At 37.9% G+C, this 24,149-nt stretch overlaps 1 protein-coding gene across 2 annotated transcripts; it reads right to left on the bottom strand.

Annotated features, from left to right (window-relative positions):
- Positions 1 to 20,680: 20,680 nt before the first annotated feature.
- LOC131972147 (complement C1q and tumor necrosis factor-related protein 9-like) lies at positions 20,681 to 23,733 on the bottom strand. Of its 2 annotated transcripts, none has more exons than XM_059333928.1 (4): positions 23,637 to 23,733; positions 23,440 to 23,523; positions 21,139 to 21,261; positions 20,681 to 21,039 (listed from the first exon to the last, which is right to left on the bottom strand). In XM_059333928.1, the coding sequence occupies exons 1-4, from the start codon at positions 23,647 to 23,649 to the stop codon at positions 20,756 to 20,758; spliced, it is 504 nt and encodes a 167-aa protein (XP_059189911.1). In that variant the 5' UTR covers positions 23,650 to 23,733; the 3' UTR covers positions 20,681 to 20,755. The 2 variants fall into 2 exon arrangements, with proteins under 2 accessions (XP_059189911.1, XP_059189910.1); XM_059333927.1 differs by lacking the exons at positions 20,681 to 21,039; positions 21,139 to 21,261 and adding exons at positions 22,715 to 23,079; positions 23,179 to 23,301.
- Between the last annotated feature and the right edge of the window lie 416 nt (positions 23,734 to 24,149).

Genomic DNA, 24,149 nt, shown 5'->3' with positions numbered 1-24,149 from the left:
TGAGCACAAGCGAAACAAATGGTGTTTTTTTTGGCTGGCTATTCATTAGTGAGTGTCTCCTCTTGGCCTAGTTAAATGCAGCATGAAAGCCTGATGGGTAGTGACTCCTGATACTGTGCCAGACAGTGACAAACACCCTAAAGGGTTTCTGGCAGGAAGTCTTTAGATTCTTTGCTCCTTTGCAGCCAAATAAATGACCCTGTCATGCATGCACTGACAGGGAAATAGGAGCATATCGCCTATCTACAGTTTCTACAAGGAGAATAATATATATATGATCCGGACAATGATCTTATGTCACCTGCGACTCCTGAAGAGGGAACAAAGGCATTTGAAGCATTGTCAGTTGGCACAGATAGCAGAGCGATCACTTCCATAATAAATCACCGCTCTTCAAAAGGATCGGTGTCTGGTGACAGGACGAGTAGGCCGAACAAAGCTGTCTGCTCTGACAGAAACTCACATGAAGTGGAAGCGGTTCCTTATTCTCAACCTTGGGGTCGGGACCCAATTGGGGTCGTAAGATGATTTCTGGGGGTCGCCAAATCATTTTGGAAGTCAGCTCTGTCTCCACTGTGTTAAAGTGTTCATGTGTTAATGTGTTTTAGTCTTTTTGGTCATTTTGTGTCTTTTTTTGGTCATTTTGTGTCTTTTTTGGTCATTTTATATCTTTTTTTGGTCATTTTGTGGTCAATTTGTGTCTTTTTTGGTCATTTTGTTTCCTTTTTTGGTCATTTTGTGGTCAATTTGTGTCTTTTTTGGTCATTTTGTTTCCTTTTTTGGTCATTTTATATCTTTTTTTGGTCATTTTGTGCCCTTTTTGGTCATTTTGTGGTAAATTTGTGCCTTTTTTGGTCATTTTGTGGTAAATTTGTGTCTTTTTTGGTCATTTTGTTTCCTTTTTTGGTCATTTTATATCTTTTCTTAGTCATTTTGTCTTTTTTGTCATTTTGTTTCCTTTTTTGGTCATTTTATATCTTTTCTTAGTCATTTTGTGTCTTTTTTGGTCATTTTGTTTCCTTTTTTGGTCATTTTATATCTTTTCTTAGTCATTTTGTGTCTTTTTTGTCATTTTGTGTCTTTTTTTAGTCATTTTGTCTTTTTTTGGTCATTTTGTTTCTTTTCTGCATCATTTTGTGTATTTTTTTTGTCATTTTGTGTTTTTTTTGTCATTTTGTCATTTTTGGTCAGGTTGAGAATAGCTGCCTTATAGCACTGAGCTGATGCTTTAAGCTGAGAGGACACCCGCAGAGCATAGGGAACAAGGATGGGACTTCTTCAAAAACTGTATCAAGGCAGCCTAATTGTATAATCCCTTACTGAATAGGGAATGTACACAATAGTGAATATTACGAGTGATTATTTTCATTTAGAATTTTGAAATCTTAAGATAAGTCTTTCATATGTGCATTATGCTGCACTGTAAAAAATATTCTGTTTAATTTACGGTAAAATACCGGCAGCTGTGGTTGCCAGAACTTTACCGTAAAAAATACAGTGAGTGGGTTTTCTACTGTAAATTTAAATGTAAATATCAGCTAAATCTGTCATTTAGACTGAAAAATTACTTGCCATTTTATCCCTATTGTGTCTCTTTTTCCTAATTTTGTGTCTCATTTGATAATTTTACGTATTGTTTTGGTCATTTTGTGTCTTTTTTTGATAATTTCATGTCTCTTTTGGTCGTTTTCTGTCTTTTTTTGGGTAATGTTGTGTCTTTTTAGATAGTTTTGTGTCTCTTTTGGTCGTTTTCTGTCTTTTTTGATGGTTTTGTGTCTCTTTTGGTCGTTTTCTGTCTTTTTTTTTTGGTCGTTTTGTGACTCTTTTGGTCATTTTAGGTCCTTTGTTAGGTCCTTTGGTCTGCTATTATTTTTAGGGTAGTTATGTCCTTGTGACGTTATGGTATTTCTCCATTCATTTTAAATGAAAAATCTAATATTTTTTACAGCAAAACTGTGTTTTCTAAAGTTTATGACAGAAAAAAGTAAAAGTTTTGTGCTATTCTTTGATTTACGGTAATTAAAAGTGTCTACTACGGTGATATTACATTTTTAATTTCACGCCCTATTTCTGATATAATTTGACAGTGTTTTACTGTAATTTCTACAAACATTTTTTACAGTGTGCTCATCAGCAGATAAAGGCACACTATGCAGGAATTGTCACTTCCTGTCCATAAACACAACATTCAAACTTGGCCCATCCTTTCCAGCTCAACAAACTCTTGATTCACTCTTGTTTTGGAACTACTTTTGGCTGCTTGACGTTTTGCCTTGCTATATTTGCATTTTTCCAGGGCTGTGTCTGCTATTTTCAAAGCTTCAAGCCTAAAGGCTGACGCCCAGAAATGTCCCAAACACAAAAAATAAAAGGAAAGAGAAAGTAGAGGCAGTGGGGAGGGTCTCTGCAAATACAGATACAACCACACACTTCTGGTGGATCATAAGTGATGATTGAAAATGAGGGAAAATGCTGTATAATACATGTAAATTCCAATTGTGCAGCAATTTAGGCCACCAATTTTATTATTTTTCTATGTATAATGATTTATGAATGTTGCATGCAGTAAGCAACATGAAATTGGATGTTTTTCTCCTAAAAACAATAAAATAAATATGCCAAAATGAACCATCTTTAATCTGAATAAAATATTTTTTGTGCCTTTTATGCCAAAATGGTGAACTTTTAGCAAGTAGCTATTTATTTACACATCCAGCAGATACAGAGCAACATGAGCATTCATTTGGGGTTGTGTTTATAGCCATCTGGCAAATGTAATTGAGAGTATAACTCTTCTTTTACCTCTGTTTTGGTATCCACCAACACCTGAGGGGAATATCTGTTTCCTTAGCGGCTAGTGCCCCACTAGCTTATCTGCTGTTTAATGTGGATTTTTAAACCTTTTTTTTGCTGATGCCAACCCTGTCTCTTAAAAATTATGCTCTCATACAACAAAACTGCATTCTTGATTATGTTTCATGGTAAATGCTATTTAAAATAACACTGTTTACTTTTGGTTTCTCACAGGAAACAATCACCAGTCTCATGGGTGAAAGTCTGTTTGACCGATACACCTCTACTCCTACCGATCCGAACAGCAACTTTTCATGCTTTATACTCCATTCCCTTACTTCCCCCTTTACTTTTACCCTCCGTTATGCACTCTCGCCTTAGTATTGTTCATAATTAATACGGCCACTGGAGGGCGCCACCAACAATACATGCTGATATACATGTAGCAGCCCATTGAATGAGCTGCTAACGACCTGCTGTACCTACTAGAACAGACCTGGGCATTTTGAGGTTACCCAGAAATTAGAAATCAATACAACCGCAGTGCTTTTATTTTGAAGGTGGTTTACGTATATCTGCCGAACCTGGTCTCACAGGAATCCGTGAAATAGCCACGGATTCGATTAACTCAAAATCTGTGGAATAGCCACGGAATAACTCAAATTTCCGTGAAACTGACAAGGATTTCGTTACAATGCAAGTTAATATTTTTTCCTATTGGTTTGTTCCAAGTCACGTGACTCTTAAGGTCTCGGTGGTCAGAACAAAAAACATGGCGGACAGTTCTCTCATTTTTAGTGAAAAAATCAATATTTTGACTTAGTTTCTGCATAAAAATGGATTTTGATCACATTTCTAGCGAGAAATATATGTTTTGTTTTCTAAATATTCACTCAGTGAATGTACATAATCACTTTGTATGTTGGAATAGCCACGGGATATGACTGGCATTAACTTGCATTGTAGCCAAATCCGTGTCAGTTTCACGGAAATTTGAGTGATTCCGTGGCTATTCCACGGATTTTGAGTTAAGCAAATCCGTGGCTATTTCACGGATTTCTGTGAGATCATGTTGATCTGCCTGCATGCATACCCACCTGCAAAGAAATGAGTTCCACAAAATACATTGGTTACCATTGGTTACCTAGGTACCTTGTCAAAAACACATATTGCTTTTTGCATAAAGTTAATAAATTACTGGTTTACTGCATAACATGAATGACGTATCTCCATGAAAATAAAAGTAAGACATTCTTTGGTCACCTTGTGAATCCACCGTAAGAGCTAACAAACATTAGCATTAGCACTTGAGCTAACAAGCACTTTACTATAGTTAAGACAACAAATATAGCCACAAATATATATCACAGAACAAACCTTGTGTCCTGTCAGTCAGCCACTATAGAAGCCTTTTTGATACTTTATATCAACTTTCTATTAATTACGACGCGCTCATTATTTACCGTTCATTTTTCATTTTACCGTTCCACCTGTTATTTCCTGTCACTACCTTTCAAAATTAAAGCACCCATTTCACACTGGACTTCACCTTTTCAAAATATAAACATCACAACATTGTAAAATACCTAGAAAATTTACAAAAGTGATAAGTGATATAGTGATTGGAGTATTTACTACTTTTTACTGCTATATTTGATTTACTCCACATTAACAGTCTCATCATAACATGTATTCTTATCAGTAGCAGCTAAAAACCAGATAATTTACTGTATTTTATAAAGCGATTCAATGAATATTGAGCAGAATTTAGACTTATGGTATTGGTCATGTGGCCCCTTGGGAAAATGAATTGCCCACCCCTGTACTAGAAGGTATAGTAGGGTCATACTCGCCGATCGTATGTGGTGATAGGTGCTGATAAAGACCCGTTCAATAGTCTGATAACAACTGAACCAGCTGCTGTAGCAGGGGAGTGAGAGTGACCCTGCAGGATCTTTTGAAGTTTTTAAATCCTCCTTAAAAACACACTTTTTCTCCCTGGCTTTTAATCAAGTTTAAGTGGACATCTTGCAAAAACAAAATTTATTTTATTATATTTTTAATTTATTTTAGTCAACGTTGCACTGTGTTTATGTATTTTAGTTTTTTCGTTTTTACCGTATTTCCTAGAACTGTATCTGATATCTGTACAGCACTTTGGTCAACCCCGGTTGTTTTAAATGTGTCTATAAATAAAGTTTGACTTGACTTGGCTTGACCCAGAACAGTAAAGTTCAGACATAAAAAGCTCTGAAGAGCTAAGCGGACAATTTTCTATCAGTTCATCATCAAGCCCATCTACATACACATACAAGTAGCCATGTGATCCACTGTTGATACAAAAATATTCATTAATTACTCCTTAAGTTAAAAAAATAAAATAAAAAACATTAAGAAAAGACTACTGATGTCCATGCTGAAGTGAAACAAATTGACAAAAGAGCTCCGATTCCTACAAGATGAAGCATGATGGGAGATAGCGGGACGCGTCCTGTAGCAGGTGGAAGCCTGCTGCAGGTGGCAGGCCTTCAAAGGCAACAGTGGGAAACATGTTAAGACATCAAACAATTATGCTGCAGCATATAGGAAAGCTGCATGCTGCCATTGTAAAACCATGAACACCCACAGGGTCAATGAGGTCTAGACAGATTAACAGGATAATTAACACGTCTCAGTATTACATACAAAATCTGTAACGCCGAAGAGTATTATGACTCTTCAGGTAATGAGAATACAAGGTGGAGAAATACACACAAAAAACTGTGAACTATTCAACAAGAAAGGGAAATAAGAAAGGTCTAACGCAGGGGAGTCAAACTCAAATACACAGTGGGCCAAAATGTAAAACTTGGACAAAGTCGCGGGCCAACATTGATATTTATTGAAAAAATTGACCTAAACAAGTTCAAACGAAATGGAACAAGCAAAGCTTGATATAACTTAATATTGCAAACATGCAAAATCGAATATCAAATAAAACAAACAAACACATCAATGGCATTCATTTCTTGAATAAAATTTAAATAAAAATCATATGTCCCTTTATTTTATATGCGGCCTTCTTTAAATTTAAATTTAACAGTAATCTTTTTTCCACAGGCTAAAAATAAATGTGAGAATAAAATAACAATAATAAACCAAATGACTAATAATAATATCCTTCAATGAATGTGCAACCATTCAAGCCTTGGACTAGCAAGAAAAAGTGCATAAAGACAACTTTAACTGTTGCTCAGTTTGCTCCACACTGATCTACTGTGTTCAAGCCAAAACACCAGCAGAGCATTCTGGGATTTGTAGTATTATTTGCGCTGTATAATAATAGATAGATAGATAGATAGATAGATAGATAGATAGATAGATAGATAGAAAGATAGATAGATAGATAGATAGATAGATAGATAGATAGATAGATAGATAGATAGATAGATAGACAGACTTTATTTATCCCAAGCTGGGAAATTACAGTGTAGCAGCAGCATTACACACATAGACAATGACAATTAAATAAAAAGAACAAACCTAGGCATACTTCAAGCAATAAAATATAAAAATACAATAAAAATACAATAAAATATAAAGTGTCTAAAGAAGGAGTATGTATTAAGGAGTAGAATATAATTCCAGTGCAGAATAAATATGAATATACAGTATAAAAATAATAATACCGGCGGGCCAGCTCTGGTTGTCATTTGGTATTTCCTCGCGGGCCAAATATAATTATACTGCGGGCCAAATTTGGCCCGCGGGCCAGAGTTTGACACCCCTGGCCTAATGTATTATGAGAGAATGCAAAGTACCAATGGCCCCCTACAGTCTGGGACAGGCAGCAAAGAGAGTCTCCTCTGTGTTACACTGGATCACAACGTTCTGTATTCTCATCAAGTTCTGCACTATTTCTCTGAGATGGAATAAAAAGGAGAACAGGTTCAGAATGTGACAGGTTGGTCTGTGTCTAATGACAGGTTTATCTTGAAGAGAGACAGAGACAAACATTACCTCAGTTGCTGCTCGCAGACGTGCTGCACAGCCCAAAGACAGCGTCAGTTCACCGAGTCTGTACTGATCTGTCCTGGGGGAAATTCCTTTCTACTACTGTCCCTCTCTGTAGCAGACTGTAGTTGTCAGTGTTGGGTCATATGATGATATATTTGTGTGTTTCGACAATGGAAAAATTCCACTATCGTGAGCACATGCATGAGCAGCGAGGCTGAAAGCTCGAACTGGAGACACGTGCGGAATAAAAGATGGGGACGAGACAAGAGAACACAAAGCTCAGGTGAAATCCGCTTTGTGGATCATTACCAAATTAAAAGGGGCTTTTCCAAAAAGTCCTGAATCAAATGTTCAATTTCAGCTCACTTCATGATTTATTTTACAATAACATATGTCACACTTGTGCTGCTCAGCCAGACAGATTCCTGGCGACACACCTACTGTGTTATACCTCTCAGATGTGTCTGACAAAAGTGGACCAACGACTGAAAGTGAAATTACCTTTTGCTAATAGTAACTGGTTAGATGTACTGTACAGTGTTAGAAAGACTTGGTCCCTCCTTACACAAGCTGCCTCAAAGCCTGTCAGGCAGGTTTTCTGTAATTACATGAAAAATGGCTTTGGTCCCTCCGGGGTTTTGGCCACATCAGAGACAGAAGAAGTGTCTTTGCATGCTCATATGTGTGTGTGTGTGTGTGTGTGTGTAACTGAGAAAGGGGAAACACTAAAAGAAGCAGTGAGGGTTTATGCAAATGGTCATCTCTCATTTTGTTAGTCATCTGTTTGTTAGCAATGCTGGGAAACTCTTAACAAGTTTAATCATACATAGCAATCAAATTGTCTGGCAGCCTTTCTTTGATACAAAGTATACAAGAGTCAGGCAAGTTTACAAACCGTCATCAGTCAAATCTCAATTAACAGATCTGTCAACATCACGAACAAGGCCGGTCGAACTGCTGCAGTCTGTTTCAAACTGTTTAAAACCTTAAATGCCACTGGCAACAAACATCCCCGTGGTTTATTCTCAAAGTCTTTCATGATTTGTGTTAAATTGTGCGAGATTCCTCCCTAAATCCTGGTGATCAATCAAAACCTTTCGAAAGCAAGCCTTGGGCAACATATTCAGGAAAAACCCTAGAGTTTCAGAGCTGTGGAGGAGATGATGAAGATGGCTTAGGTGAGAATGAATCCTCCTCTCCAGGGGGAAAAACTATGATTAATCTAAGTCACGTCAACAAAATCAATATTTTCTTCTGCAAAGGAAACAAGCTAATTGCAATTCACAATATCGGCTAACTACACTAATCTACGGGCCAAACAGATGTTGTGTGCGGTTTGATAGATTTGGGTGCGAGCAGAATCTGTCTGGAGCTCCGAGGCCTGCCAGATGCTGCTGTATCAACACCTCTTTTATCACCTGAAGAGAGCCATCATGCCAACTATGACAGTAATTCCATCTGAGAGGGCCACACTGACAGAGGTATCATCCCAGCATGGATGAGTGGGATTGACTGCACACATTTACATTTGGTAACATGCTTTCTGAGAACTCTCCCGGGTTGTGAGCACTGTCGGCCAATGTTTGGACTTCCTGAATTTATGCATTCAATAAAAAGAAGAGCAGCACATTCCTTCAGAGTTCTGTGCCAACCTGCATAACTGTATTTGCACATGGAAGTTTCTTTTCATGTGTACGAGAATGGCAATAAAAGGGCTGCCATGATGGCAGGTTAATCCTCCTACATTAACACCCAAGAACACAATGATTTAACATCAAAACTCCAGAAGCTTGCTGCTGGTAAAAGCAAAGGAAACAGTCAACACACTGCTTGATGACTTTCTGGCTTAGGTAAACAGAAAGTCTTACGGTAAGAAAAACTTGTGTTGTTTTACACTTGTCTGGTTGTACAAACAGAAGTGTGAAGTGTGTTTCATGCTATAATCAAGTGGCAACAGTCAACAGCTATATAGTTGTGTGGAAGGTGCCAAAATCCTGCAGTCTGCTTTAAGTAGCCCTGGGTGTTTAGCTCCGCTGGCTTGTGCTCTGTTTTATCCACGGGATAACACACTGTGGGACTAAAAGATGGATTTGGCAGCTACTCATTACATTCACAACTGTTAATTAAAATGTGGCTAACACTTTTGTTTGTTTATCAATATTTATCCTCTTCTCACACGTGAAAACAGCAGAGTTTGCAAGTTTGTTTAAGGCATACCTGTTGTCATGTCATAACTTCACCGCATGTGGTGATTCCTGCCTGTTCTTGTGTGCTGGAACATTTTCTTGAATTTGGAAGAAGAAATGCGTCTGATTTCAAGCCTAGAGAGAGAACAGGAATGTTATCAGTAAGTTTAAATGTAGTGGAGGTGAGTGCATCAGACAGATTAAGGCATTTTAAAGGGACAGTTCAACCCCACAATTAAAAAAATATATATTTTTCTCTCACCTGTAGTGCTATTTATCAATCTAGATTAGTTTGGGGTGAGTTGCCAAGTGTTGGAAATATCGGCCATAAAGATGTCTAACTTTTTAAAAAATATAATAAAACTCTAAGGCAATTAGCTTGGAGCTCAATGGACCAAAAATATTTTTTTAACACAAAATTAAAATCTCTTTCCAGATGTCATGAGCTGGTTATTCAAGATAATCCGACCTGGTTGTGAGAAGTTTCATGGAGTACATTTTGGTTGAAAGTATTGTTTCTATATGATTTTTGGAAAAATCCAGACAATCCAGCATGATAAACAGCACTAAGAAGGACACTGTGTTTTAAATTTTGGAGTGAACTGTCCCTTTAAATCAGTAGTTCTCAACCTTTTTGAGTCGCGACCCCCAATTTAACATGCATGTTGTCCGTGACCCCCACTCACTGAACACAATCTCACACGCACAGTTCAGATCACCCAAAAAAGAAAAAAAAATGACCAAAAAGAGTAAACAAATGACCAAAAAAGACACAAAATGACCAGAAAAGACACAAAATGACCAAAAAAAGACACAAAATGACCAAAAAAGGACACAAAATGAACAAAAAAAGACACAAAATGACCAAAAAAAGACACAAATTGACCAAAAAGGAAACAAATTGAGCAAAAAAGACACAAAATGACCAAAAAAAGACACAAATTGACCAAAAAGGAAACAAAATGACCAAAAAAGACACAAATTGACCACAAAATGACAAAAACAAGACACAAAATGACTAAAGAAAGACACAAAATGACTAAAAAGAACACAAAATGACCAAAAAAAGACTAAAACACATGAACACTTTAACACAGTGGAGACAGAGCTGACTTCCAAAATGATTTGGCGACCCCCAGAAATCATTTTGCGACCCCAAGGTTGAGAATAGCTGCTTTAAATAACCAGACCATCGAAAAACTAGACTAGACTAGAAGTTGTCTTAAAGCACTCATGGCTAGATAACTGGACTCTTCATCATAGGTGTTCTATGGTGATTGCAGGGCTAAATGTATTTTGATAGGCTAGAATAGCTACTGGAACTGTCACTCTCATCCAAGTATTGAAGAGAGATTTTTATGTAAACCCATAAATCAGTTAACATCCCTGCTTAGATATGCTTCAGATCACATTATGTTCAAGCTTTGTATCCAGGCATACTATTTTTGGATTCTGGGTGTGTTTTTTACAGACTGACTGTATTTTTGGGAATGCCAATAACAAATCCCTCTTGACGTTTTCCTTTGAGTACAACATGCCACAGCACAGTCCACAACTGTATGACGATTGCACCTTGAAGAAGAAAAATGCCTTTTGAAATAACAAACACTTGAAGCCAGCTCATTACTTGGGTGACATTGTTTCTTCCAAGGCAAGCCTCAACTCTTCATCATTATACAACTCTGCCCATTGCTCACCCAAAGAAAATTTATTACCCTCACTCAAATCCACTTAGAGCAGACAGCATGCATTCTGTAGCTGGCTGGCTCTGAGTGCTGAGCAGTTTGTGAGGAATGCCTCGCACCAGCTGATGAGATGTCAGGTATGAAGCCACGCCTCCAGTGTTTTGAACCACAAATAGATTAGTGCGGATTAATTAGTGCGGACTTTCAAGGACACAAACTGATTCCATGTTTATGTGAATGCAACCTGGTCTCACAGAAATCCGTGGAATAGCCACGGAATCGCTCAAATTTCCGTGAAACTGACACGGATTTGGCTACAATGCAAGTTAATGACAGTCATATCCCGTGGCTATTCCATGGATATTTGTTCCTATTGGTTTGTTCCAAGTCACGTGACTTTCAAGGTCCCAGCGGTCAGAACAAAAAACATGGCGGACAGTTTTCCCATTTTTAGTGAAAAAAATCAATATTTTGACTTAGTTTCTGCATAAAAATGGATTTTGATCACATTTCTAGCCAGAAATATATGTTTTATTTTCTAAATATTCACTCAGTGAATGTACATAATCACTTTGTATGTTGGAATAGCCACGGGATATGACTGGCATTAACTTGCATTGTAGCCAAATCCGTGTCAGTTTCACGGAAATTTGAGCGATTCCGTGGCTATTCCACGGATTTCTGTGAGACCATGTTGGTGAATGATATAGTGAAAAAGACTACAGCCACACTATCAGCTCTGTCTGTACTTGGGCATGACAGTGCTTTGAGCTAAATGCTAATGGCGCCATGCTAATGTGCTCCACATGACTTACATGCAGAAGTTTAGTTGGAATTTAATTTCCGCTGCATGACTCGACACAGGTGGGCTCATGGGAGGGGTTTGGCGATGGCGAAGGCCCTCCATCTTGCCCAAATGTTAAAAAATAAAAAATAAAATACACAGCAAGCGCCCTTTTGCTTGCCCCCATTGTATATAAGAAAATGTCCTCTAGGGCAGCTATTCTCAACCTTGGGGTCGGGACCCCAATTGGGGTCGCGAGATGATTTCTGGTGCTCGCCAAAATTTTTTGGAAGTCAGCTCTGTCTCCACTGTGTTAAAGTGTTCATGTGTTTTAGTCTTTTTGGTCACTTAGTGTATTTTTTTGGTCATTTTGTGTGTTTTTTTTGTCATTTTGTGTCTTTTTTTGTGTCTTTTTTTAAAATCATTTTGTGGTAAATTTGTGACTTTTTTGGTCATTTTTTTTCTTTTTTGGGTAATTTTGTGTATTTTTTGGTCAATTTGTGTCTTCTCGTCATTTTGTGACTTAATCCGACTATAACTGGACAACTGATGTGCATGCAAACGTGCTAGCCCGACTAATGTCGGAGTTCTCCAACTCTGATTAAGACACCCAGATAATGCGATTGGAATACGATTTTCGCTGGCATGTATGAAAAGACAATGCATGTTGTCCACCCCTGGTGCTGGCGTACCACCCCGGAACAAAAACATCCAAGAAAGCTGGTCACATTAGCCGGTCAGTAGCGACGGCACAAAGTGTCAAGCCGAACCCTCTAACAGCATCCATCTTGTTTGAAAATGCTGGTTTCCCGCCTTTCTCCCATAGACTGTATATAAATAATGGACGTAGTCTCCGTGACGTCACCCATTGGTTTGTGGCCCGTTGGAAGCCTCGAGTTCAGCGTTATACTCATCGCCATCTTGCGTCGCCATCTTGTTTCCGATACGCGGAGCAGACCATATCTGGACTGTGGAGGAGGAGAGGGATCTGATCACTGACTACAGCCTCTCTACACCTCAACCTGACTGAGAGAAGCTGCTGCTAATTCATGTTAGCATTAGCTGGAGCATTAACTGGGATGTTAGTTTTGGCTAGCAAAAAAACAAAAACAAAATGTATCTTTCTTACCTCAGAAAACTGAGCAGCGACTCCTTGGAGTGTCTGTTAGTCCAACCAAACACTGAACAAGACATTTACTGAACAAAACGTTCAAATAAACTGTCATTAAGTGAAAATACAGTGAAAGGGTCAAAGTTATGAGACCAAACCAGTAAACGTCCTCTTTTCTATCTATATAACGTTATATATAACTTTATTGACACGTTGCCGTGGATACGCATTGTTCTGCTTCTCTCCTGGTGACGGCTCGCCTTGTTAGTGACCTGTCAATCAATGGTAGCCCCGCCCCAAATCATACGATTCTTTATCTTCTATTTTCTTCTAAATGGGGCCATTATTAGAACTATTGACATCAAATTGTCTTGAAGAAGATTTTTTACTAGTGATTGAGACCATAGTGTTGTCCCTGAAAAATTTTTCTAAAGTAATAAATCAAGTGAGAAGTTTTCAATTTAGCACTGAAATGAATGGGCAGATTTCTTTTGCAGCCAAACTTAGCGCCCCCTGCTGGAATTTTCGGTGAATTGCAGGCTTTATGCACTTACTGGTGGCCTCCATGCTCAGACACGGAGATTGCCGCCTGGTTTCTCCACTTGTTTATTATGATGTAATAGGTCAACAGGAAAGGGGGTTGTATTAACCCGCTGAAACGACGCATATCACCACCTAGTGTTGAGGAGGAGGACATGTTCCTGTCAGTTATTCCATTTTCTAAATTGCATGTAAACTGGGAGAAGGACAAAAGTCTGATTTGATGCAAAATCGACTTTAAGCATAGCTCAACTAAACTGCATGTAAACGCACTCACTGAGTCCGCCACTCTTACTTGACTTAACTCGATTTGGTACCATTGGTTTTTGGTTTTCCATAAGCAAAAGTTGTGCATATAATACCTTTTTTTTGGTAATCTATGTTTAACATTGTAAGCGTCAAAGCCTTGCTATATCACAGTCCATTCGCCATTTTTTCTCTGGAGTTACTATTATTTTAACAAATAATTAATTTGTCTTCGGTTTGTTATTTGCATAACCGATCTGATGAGGAGGGAATGTGACAGGGTGTGGACTGGGGAACACACTTGCCTCGGGACCCTGGGGCGTCTAATCTGCACAGTACAAGTACAGAAGAGAGAAACAATGCTTCAATGCCATTTCTGTGTACCTCTGTGCTCCATGTTTGCCACATTTAACTGTCTTTGAAGTTCTGATTAGGGTCTGTAGGATAAATCACATCAAATCCAGTTGTTTCAGACCACAAGGATCTGCATTCTCATCATGCATCTTTGAAATCATTTTGAGTCATCAGCTCCTGTGGGAACAAGTCTGAAGATAACCCATTCAGGAAGCCCATATTAGAGTCAATGAGGCAGAGTGGAGCGAAAACACAGAAAACACAGCCCTGCAGGTAAAAATACTCGTGTAAAGAGGAAGCTTGAAACTGGTTGAATAGACTGCCGTGCAAAAAGGGAAAAGGCCACGTCGTTAAATGTCAATGGAACAGGAAGAAAATGCACATGCATGACTTTATGTCATTGCACCTTGAACATAAATTAGCCATCAGGTTAGGCATGAATTTCACCAAACAATACGTGTGTCAGGAGTGGTACATTTCACTGAGCTGTTGGGTTTCCTCACACACAACAAGGTCTCTTGATTTGAAAGCGAGGACCAACATAAGATAATAAACAAAATGTTTCCTTCAACATTACTTCATTACTTCAAAGCCTTACTGAGATTAACATACAGTAGATAGTCACAGTTTTATGTCCAGGTTTTGACTCTAAAGAACTTTTTAGGGCCACCCAACTGTTGTGTTTCACCAAACAAATGTCACCAAGGTAGATAAGCACCAAGCCAAAGTAAATAAGACTACGTCATCTTTGTCTCTCTTTTTTTTTTTTGGGATAGAATGCTCCGTACAGAGCTGGGTGGTAATTCACCTACAAACTCACAAAGAGGGAACTATTTGGTTTGAACCAGATTAGTGGTACAAATGTCCACCTATAGGAAAGGAAAGTAATATCAGCAGCAGTTTAGAACTAGACCTGTGAACTCCCCATCCAAATGGAATGAAATGAACAGAATAGCTCCACATTTTGGGAATATACTTTTTCACTTACTTGCTGAGAGTCGGATGAGAAGATTGATATCAATTTCATGTCCGTACGATAAATATGTGGCTACAACTTTGCCCAAAGAAAGTTAATCTGGCTTTTTCCGAAGGTAATAAAATCTGCCTAGCTCATTGATTAACATCTTCTTTGCTAAGTCCATACAAAAACATGTAATAAGTGTCAAACGTCATGCTGCAGTTTTTCAGGGATGTAATGCACCAGACTTTTTCTTGGAGGGGGCATTTAATTCCAGGAGTCAGTCTCCAAAAGGCCTGCAAATTGAAGCCAATGCATTCTTTCTAATATCCAGCAGGGGGCGACTCCAGTGCTTAAAAAAGAGGAGTCGAGTTTATAGAACTCTATGTGAAAATTATCTTAATTCTCATTTGATTTATTAGCCTCAGTAAACATTTCCTCAATTACTTTTTTGTCTCTATTGCTTGTTTTAAGTCTTCTTCAATACAGTAAAATAAAAAAATAAAGCATGGAATGCTTTTAAGCATAGTTATCTTGTGATTGACAAGTCGCTACCAAGTGTTGCACAGTTTTGGTGTTACCCATGTTTTCATTTTCAAACTTCGACCCTTTCGCAGTGTTTTTTCATTTCACGAAAGTGAATTGTTACAGTTTGGTCATCTAAAAAACACCCAGCTGTTCATTTTTTTTGTACCTTGCTAACCTTAGTTGTACCCTCTTGTCCAAATATGGTTAATTCTGGTTCCAAAAACAGGATAGTGAAGGCTAAAAAGCTAAATTTGAGGCTTTGAAATGGTACACAAAACAATGGGTGACACCACGGTGGCTATGTCTATTTCTTATACATATTCTATGATTCACACTGGTTACAAGTGAGTGCATCAGGCCAAGAAACATCGACTTTCTAATTAAACTATCAACAAGAAAGCAAGTAAGTGTAGCTCCAAAAATGATGCACTCTCCTTTTAGCTTTTGTACTGTACACTATTTGCAGGGAATAAGTGTGACAGCAGTAGTATTTTTCTTTATTTGTGCACTTAATTACACCCACTGACTTTGTTTAGACAAAGAAATCTGGTGAAGACTCCCCTTCCAACCAGGACAAATCATGCACTATTCACACCAGACAGAGGAGTGTGAAGCCTCCCATTATTAACCCATAAGAACCTATGGTGACACCCATGTAACAAACACTTTAAATCTTCTACAATCTAAGATTAAACCCATTTAACAATTCTAACCCATTAATAAGGTGTCCTGTATTGCATTTCACTTCTTCTGACCATATTTCCTGTCACAATTTTGATATATGTTATGGAGATGCAAACAAAAAGGCAAATTTGTGTTTCTGTAAGCAGAAAATGTGTTTCGTTTTTTTAAATTTTAAAATAAGAAATATCATAAAAATAAACGCCCAATGTATTGTATGTGTCACATCACAGATCTTTGACATTTAGGGGTATTTTTTTTTTTTTTTAAAACATCATAAATGTGTTTTATGTGGTCCACTTGGTCTGTGGTACATCCCCCATAATTTTCCTTTAACCCTATAAAGCCTGAACCATTAAATAATTGCCAGAAAATTCTTATTTTTTTTAAAAACTGGAGTGTTTATTGAACCTGCTGACAGATCATTTAAAAAAATCCAAAAACAATAGGCATATATGATTTTAATTTGTATCATATTTGATACATCAGTTCTTTTTGTGCAATTTGTTGCTCACAGTTTGTTTTTCTTGAACTAACAAAAACATATAAAACCCAACATTTTTAACCTTTTAAGGCTTTACTTTCTTTTAACATTTTCCTCAAACATGCAAAATATTTTTTTCCATATAACACAACATCATACATCTGCTGATATGAAGTTTCCACGCAGCAATGACTGATCCACCAGTGGAACCTGCATATCATTTTTGCTATATCTTGTATTTTTGTGCAATTTGGTGCTCAGTTTTTTTTTCTTCAATACATGTATACATCAGGTTTTTCTGGAAAAAAATATCACACTGATGATGTTTAGGTCTCAAAAACTTGTGTATCAAATATGATACACTTGGCTTTATAGGGTTAAGGATTACTGGGTCTGGGTTCTTATGGGTTAAACTCAATAGTGCAGCTTTTTTCATGGGATTCTGAATACGACCCAAAGGCTAAAGTAAAAAACATTCATGTCATGAGGTGTTTTTTTTGGCTTGAGCAGCCCACCTGTTGTCTGGTCAGTTATAATGTTCAGCGTTTGAATGTGAGCACAATCAGGTGTTTTGAGGAGTTCTGACTAGATCTCTGGCCATGGTGCAGGGCTCCATTTCCACTGAGTTGTTGGCTCAGAGCTGCCCTCTGTGTGCATACCTGTGCTTGTGCATGAGTCTCAGCATGTGTCTGTATGGTTCTTTGTGAGTTTCTTTCTTGCACCTTGCCTTATGGACAGTTCAAACAGGGCAGCAGAATAAGACTCGGTGTTAGGATCTTTTGTATTGCTGCAAAACATTCTGCTGTTCTTCAAACATGTATAAGATATTTCAACATAGCTTTCTTTGCTGCCTAAGGAATTTGAGCTGAGCCTTTGAATTACATCTGAAATCAACTCTTATCTTTCATCTTTCAACACTTATACTACTTTTATACACTCCCTTCAGCATCTGAAACCTCAAGGAATCAGCACTGAAGGTACATTTCCAGGATGGTCACATGAATTCTATCGGTTTTTGTTGTCATGACTTTGATCAAGGAATGCCTCCTGCTCATCTCTGATCAACTAAGTGCATATAAAAAAGATGAGACTTCTCTTTTAAATCAGGCAGAAAGGAATGCACATTTACTCTCAGCTCGCCTTGGGGCCTTAGCCTGCACCAAACATGTTTTCGGAGTACAGAAAAGAAGACTAATGGCACCTACTGGGGGCTCCCACATGCATACAACTGTATCATAAACTGCTATCATGGCACACTTCCAAGTTCTCCAGTGAGAGTGGACTTCTATTTTTATGGCATCATATACAAACGATTAACAAATTGCAAAATGCCTGAAATCTACTAATGAAAGGGTAGACTGAGCAAAATGTACAATTTCTTTTGTTATTTACTTTTTAACTACTTTGTCTCACATCTGCAAGTGTGCAGAAAATTAGGGTAAGAGAACGATACTTTATTTTTTTGCTTTACAATTGCTGTAATGTTATTGTCATAAATTACCCCATAATTAGTTATTATCTATGAAGATTTGATACTAATCTCACAAAATGCCAATTCTTTTTTTCCAGAGCTGACTATATAATCCTATAATGAATCTGTCCTTTAATTTTAAAGTCAAAAGAAGTACTGTCGTTCCCTTGTTCTGTGTGTGTGTGTGTGTGTGTGTGTGTGTGAGAGAGAGAGAGAGAGAGAGAGAGAGAGAGAGAGAGAGAGAGAGAGAGAGAGAGAGAGAGAGAGAGAGAGAGAGAGAGAGAGAGAGAGAGAGAGAGAGAGAGAGAGAGAGAGAACACATGCATGCAAGTGGAGGCATGAGAGTGTCTGTACACTTTCACCAACTTTTCTAACAGGTCCGCCTGCTGCTGGCTGTTTTTCTGTGTGATTTTTCTGTCTGTATTACCAACAAATTCCTGACCAACCCCCAAAAAAGCGATGGCCACAAATGATATCAGAGATACTTTGCACAGCCCTTTGTGGTGAACTCAGCTCTAACCAAAACATTCACAGTTCAATAAGTCCTGTTGCAAAAGCTGTAAGTGAGATAGAGGAGGCACGCAGCCTTCCTGGCACTGTCACAGCTTTAATGAGCCTTTGCAACTTAAGCTTCCAGGGAAGAAGAAAAAACTAATGAAAGACTACCTTAATGAAACAATGACTAAGGTTTTCAAATTGGGAATACCCTCTCTCATTAAAGACTCATAACTAAGATCCATTTTCCAAGCCATCTGATTCATCAACTACTAAATTATGCCTAGACAAAGGGGGGTTTCACAACATCACACACACACAGTCAATTAAAACATGTTCATAGGAATGATTGGAATATTGAAAATAACAGGGATGCAACTGTGTTTTCTTGTGTTCTTAGAGTCGGATCAATGATACAACCTCTAAATGAGCAAAAGCCCTGATGACAAAGGTTCAAACGCTTCTTCAGCTTATAGCCTTAACCTTAATAGTGGCACTGTGGGGACACAACATAGAATTAAATGTAATTATGAAAAAATGTTTCCAACCCAAGAGGTGCCTGTGAGAGGGAAACCAGAGAGGCTGTATTCATTTCACACAGCCCCCGGCTGCTGAGAGGATATGGCAGTCCTTTTCATATTGGCAGCTGTTTGATCAGACTAACAGCGCTCCTTAGCTGAACCATAGCTGCAGGTCTCATCTAAACTCCTCATCAGATTCAAAGGAGACACCGCGTCTCCAATGCACTCCAGGCTCTTTCCATAAACACAGCTGAATTATTCCTTTGAGCACCCTCGCTTGATACTGGCCCCCATTTTTCTTTCAGAAAGTGGTAACAACCAACAAACCTCGCAGAGCTAGATGTGGAATAATGTTGCCGTGGTGTGTTTTCACACACTGTCACTGTTGTATCTGCCGGCAAGGGTGTGAAATTTTTACCGTGAGGGCATCTGATAGCTTGTAGATCAATTGATAGTCTTCTCGGTGCATTGTGGGAAATAACAGGGAAAGTAGAGGGCAGCAAAAGAAAGAGAGAGAGAAAGAATTCACCACAGACGCTGACAGTGAATGGAGGTGTAGCGAGCATGGCTCTGTGTTGATCATGGTTATCAGAGCCATAGTAGATGTCTGATAACTGAGGTGTGGTGTTGTGTAAGTGTGTGTGTGTGTGTGTGTACCTGTGCGATCTGAATGACTGCACAACAAAGAGTCTGAATGGATTTAGTCAAAGCTCAAACTCTGATGCAGCTGCATTCCGGGAGGTTTATGATGTGAAACACCAAAGGAAAGGAAACAATGATCACATTCATGAGATGTCATTTTCTTCCACTTTTATCTGAGGAATTTGTTGAGTTTTTTCCCCCACACACACTTTTTTTTCATAACGTAATGTGTCCACCTTAGCCAAAGTGGGCCTTTGTTAGAAGGCTTTGTTTGAAAAAGTTTGACCTCATTCTCACTAATAGGGTGCAGATCAGTTACATCTACAGTAGCATCCATCCTCACATACATGTAGACATACAATTAAGTTTTTTTTTTAAAGTTAACAAAAGAGAATGATGTATATACAGTAGTGTTCAATATAATAGCAGTCCAATGTGACTCACCAGATTAATCCAGTGCTTTTATTTTGAAAAACAATAGCAAACATTATCATTAGCACTAGAGCTAACAAGCACTTTTACTATAGTTAAGACAACAAATATAGCCACTAATATATATGACAGAATAAAATAAACTTTAACAAACCTTGTGTCCTGTCAGTCAGCCACTATAGAAGCCTTTAGATACTTTATATCAACTTTATATGAATTACTACGCACTCGTTATTATTTACCGTTTGTTTTTTTCATTTAACCGTTCTACCGGTTATTTCCTGTCACTACCTTTCAAAATTAGAGCACCCGTTTTACACTGAACGGCACCTTTTCAAAATAAAAGCATCACAACATTGTAAAACACCTTGAAAATGTACAAACATGAAAAACAAGCTATATAATACAAAAACATAAATAGGAACCTTGCTAAAGGTCATTTACAGTTGTGTTTAAAATAAATGTAATAGTGATATAGTGATTGGAGTATTTACTACTTTTTACTGCTATATTTGATTTACTCCACATTAACAGTCTCATCATAACATGTATTCCTATCAGTAGCAGCTCAAAACCAGATAATTTACTGTATTTTATAAAGCGATAACATTAACATTGAGCAGAATTTAGTTCAGAGTTTTGGTCCGGCCCCTGCAACCTTCGTGGTGTTGGTCATGTGGCCCCTTGGGAAAATTAATTGCCCACCCCTGACTTAGAATGATCAATTGAAGGCCAAAGCAAGAAATAATCTGATGCTTTTACATTGTTTAAGATTCTTTAATGAATTCAGAGACATTGGTGAAACTACACAAACTGCTTGTAGCTCTCATGTCTGTCATTGTCATATCTCACAAAGTGAAGAGCAGAAAACCACTAAACGTTGTTCTGTGGTATTGGTCATCCCAAACTTCTCCATTAAGGTGAACTGAAACAACATCTCCCACTTCTAACTGCAACACTACACCGTTGGATGCATTGTCCTCAGGATCTGTGTTCGTGGTACGACTGTCACCTGCGGTAACTGTGGAAGTTGTGTTTTTGAAAAGAATCATCCTCATAATGTATTCAGAGTGTGCTGCATGGCCAGTAAATCTAAAGTAGTACACTCCTCTAACTGGTGCAGTGAAGTAACCTAAAACACAGACAGAAAAGAACGGGCTCAACTGATGAAGGCAAAAATATTACAACAAACAGGCCAACTTCTGAAATAGAAAAAGGCTAATCACACTACCTGTGTTTACGTTGTAGTGGTTTCCAGTGTTGGTGAAGACATTTTTGTAGATGAGTGGAGCAGAATCGTCTGTGTGACCTTCACCAGATGTCCGAAGAGAGGCAGAAAAGGCCACTTTCCTCGCTGTGGCAAAATTAAAGAACACAAAATCAGTTCTGAATTACTTTCTGTACATCATGTGCACATATACTCATGATATGAGACACATTCACAACCATATGCACATAATTCATCACGCAACTCAAAAACCCTAGTCTTTACCTTCCTACCTTACATGTATGTAAATAGTCTTAAGGCAGATAAAACAGATGTCTTAAAAACTTGCCCATATAAAACCAAAGGTATAAGAGTATATTTTCATACTTTTGTTAAATCTAGGTTTGAATTTAGCCAACATTAGCCTGGACCAGTGGTGGAACAAGTATTCAGATCCCTTTCTTTAAGTTAAAAGTACTAATACCACACAGTGAAATTACTCCTTTAAAAGTAAAAGTCCTGCATTCAAAACTAAGTAAAAGGACAAAAGCATCAGCTTCAAAATGTACTTAAAGTGTCACAATTAAAAGTACTCGTTATGTAGAATGGCTGCACTCAGATTGTTTTATATTTTCCAAATATATTATTGGATTATTATTATTATTGATGCATTAATGTAAGCAGCATTTTATTTTTGTCCAAGGAGGGCTGTGTTTAACTACTTATTTTACTTTCATGTGGTTTAATTTATAAACATGCGTAATCATTTTAAATTGATATTTCATGATTAATCTTGACCTGAAAGGTAACTAAAGCTGTCAGCTAAATGTAGTGAAGTGAGTATAAGTATAAAGCTATAAGTATAAGTATAAAGCTACTATGTGCAAGTACCTCAAAATTGTACTTAGGTGCATTTCTTGAGTAAATGTACTTAGTTTCATTCCTCCACTCTGTGTCAGAGAGGAAAACAGATCTGACAGAAGTCATTCTCTGTCATACCTTTGCAGTGACACTCTTTCAACATAATGAGACTTAAACTGGTGCTTTTTTCCACTGTCAGACTGAAAAAATGGCTCTATGTCAGGTGAGATTGCTAAGCTTCTATACTAATTGACACGTTGCATTCCCTGTTTTATCATGTGTTTTGCTTTAAATGGGACCAATATTTTCTAAATCAACATCATGCTCTATTGAAGAAGACTTAAACTAGTGATTGTGACCATAAATTTATTAGAATGGAGGATTATTGCACTTCCGCATTGGCTTCACTTTACAAACTTCTTTTACACAATCTGTGTTCAGCACTAAAACTTTTAAAATGAACAATATTTGCATATTCATACATTCTGGATTTTTCAATAAGGGAGAAAGGGCACATTTAATTTGAAGAAATTTCTGACCCTAAGTGATTTTTTAGTTTATGTTGAAAAACCTTGTCGGACACAAATTATCATTCTGGAAAAAGTATTTTACATGCCATTAATATACCTGGGGGGTTAATTATCAATGTATTTAGTTCATATCACTGATCCCATGTTCAAGAACTTAGAATGATCAATTGAAGGCCAAAGCAAGAAATAATCTGATGCTTTTACATTGTTTAAGATTCTTTAATGAATTCAGAGACATTGGTGAAACTACACAAACTGCTTGTAGCTCTCATGTCTGTCATTGTCATATCTCACAAAGTGAAGAGCAGAAAACCACTAAACGTTGTTCTGTGGTATTGGTCATCCCAAACTTGTCCTGCAAGGTGAACCGAAACAACATCTCCCACTTTTAACTGCAACACTACACCGTTGGATGCATTGTCCTCAGGATCTGTGTTCGTGGTGGGACGGTCACCTATGGTAACTGTGGAAGTTGTGTTTTTGAAAAGACTCATCCTCATACTGTGTCCAGAGTGTGCTACATGGCCAGTAAATCTAAAGTAGTACACTCCTCTAACTGGTGCAGTGAAGTAACCTAAAACACAGACAGAAAAGAACGGGCTCAACTGATGAAGGCAAAAATATTACAACCAACATGCCAACTTCTGAAATAGAAAAAGGCTAATCACGCTACCTGTGTTTACGTTGTAGTGGTTTCCAGTGTTGGTAAAGACATTTTTGTAGATGAGTGGAGCAGAATCGTGTGTGTTACCTTCACCAGATGTCAGAAGAGAGGCAGAAAAGGCCACTTTCCTCACTGTGGCAAAATTAAAGAACACAAAATCAGTTCTGAATTACTTTCTGTACATCATGTGCACATATACTCATGATATGAGACACATTCACAACCATATGCACATAATTCATCACGCAACTCAAAAACCCTAGTCTTTACCTTCCTGCTGTTTCTCCAGCTCTTTCACCCGGCCTTCACTGACTATGAGCTTCTGCCGAATGGCTGCAAGCTCTGCAGGTTGAGCTGAAGTGACAAAAAAGTCAAAACATACTGTAAAGATTAACAAGTCAGAGATTTAACACAAGAAAACCTCAGTTATGGTTGGGAATGATGTGAAGCTATGGCACACTATTTACCATAATTCTCCATCTGCAGCACCCGATGTGGTCGTTCAGGCGTCGTCTCTAGATCTTGAGAGTCGGTTGAAGAGTCTTACAGCTCCCCGTGAAGAATAGCCCAGATCCTTCTTGTGTCGCCGCTTTTATACCCTGCCGCTTCTTCTTTCAGGGCATTGGCTCATTCCTTCTCAATCTCCTTTCTGATTTGTTAATGTTGCAATGAACTGATTTCTTGGACCTTCCCTCTCACTTCTCCTTCATGTGTATCTCTTTTTTCAGTTCCCCTTTCTCTACTGGCTTCGCCCTGTCTTACTTAATTCTTTTTGACACAATCGTCACAATTAACATCACAATCATCAACATATCTTCTGACGAACCCAGTTACCACACATACTGTTTAACTGGCAATTATTGCATTCATTTCCTCAGTCGTTTCATCACGTCACATCAACATTGTACTTATCATTTTACATCCAATCACTATCAACTTTTCATTACAATCTTTTTCACATTAATCATGTCGGATCAACA

The sequence above is a fragment of the Centropristis striata genome, chromosome 5 (genome assembly GCF_030273125.1).
Source record: "Centropristis striata isolate RG_2023a ecotype Rhode Island chromosome 5, C.striata_1.0, whole genome shotgun sequence".
Taxonomy (NCBI): domain Eukaryota; kingdom Metazoa; phylum Chordata; class Actinopteri; order Perciformes; family Serranidae; genus Centropristis; species Centropristis striata.
The sequence above is the reverse complement of the archived record's forward strand: the minus strand, read 5'-3'. Positions and strand labels throughout refer to the sequence as shown.

Coding starts and splice junctions, on each gene's coding strand:
- LOC131972147 (XM_059333928.1), bottom strand. Junction 21,262..23,439: donor GCTGGAGAAACAGCAGGAAG/GTAAAGACTAGG, acceptor ATTTTGCCACAG/CGAGGAAAGTGGCCTTTTCT. Junction 21,040..21,138: donor CCACTACAACGTAAACACAG/GTAGTGTGATTA, acceptor TCTGTGTTTTAG/GTTACTTCACTGCACCAGTT.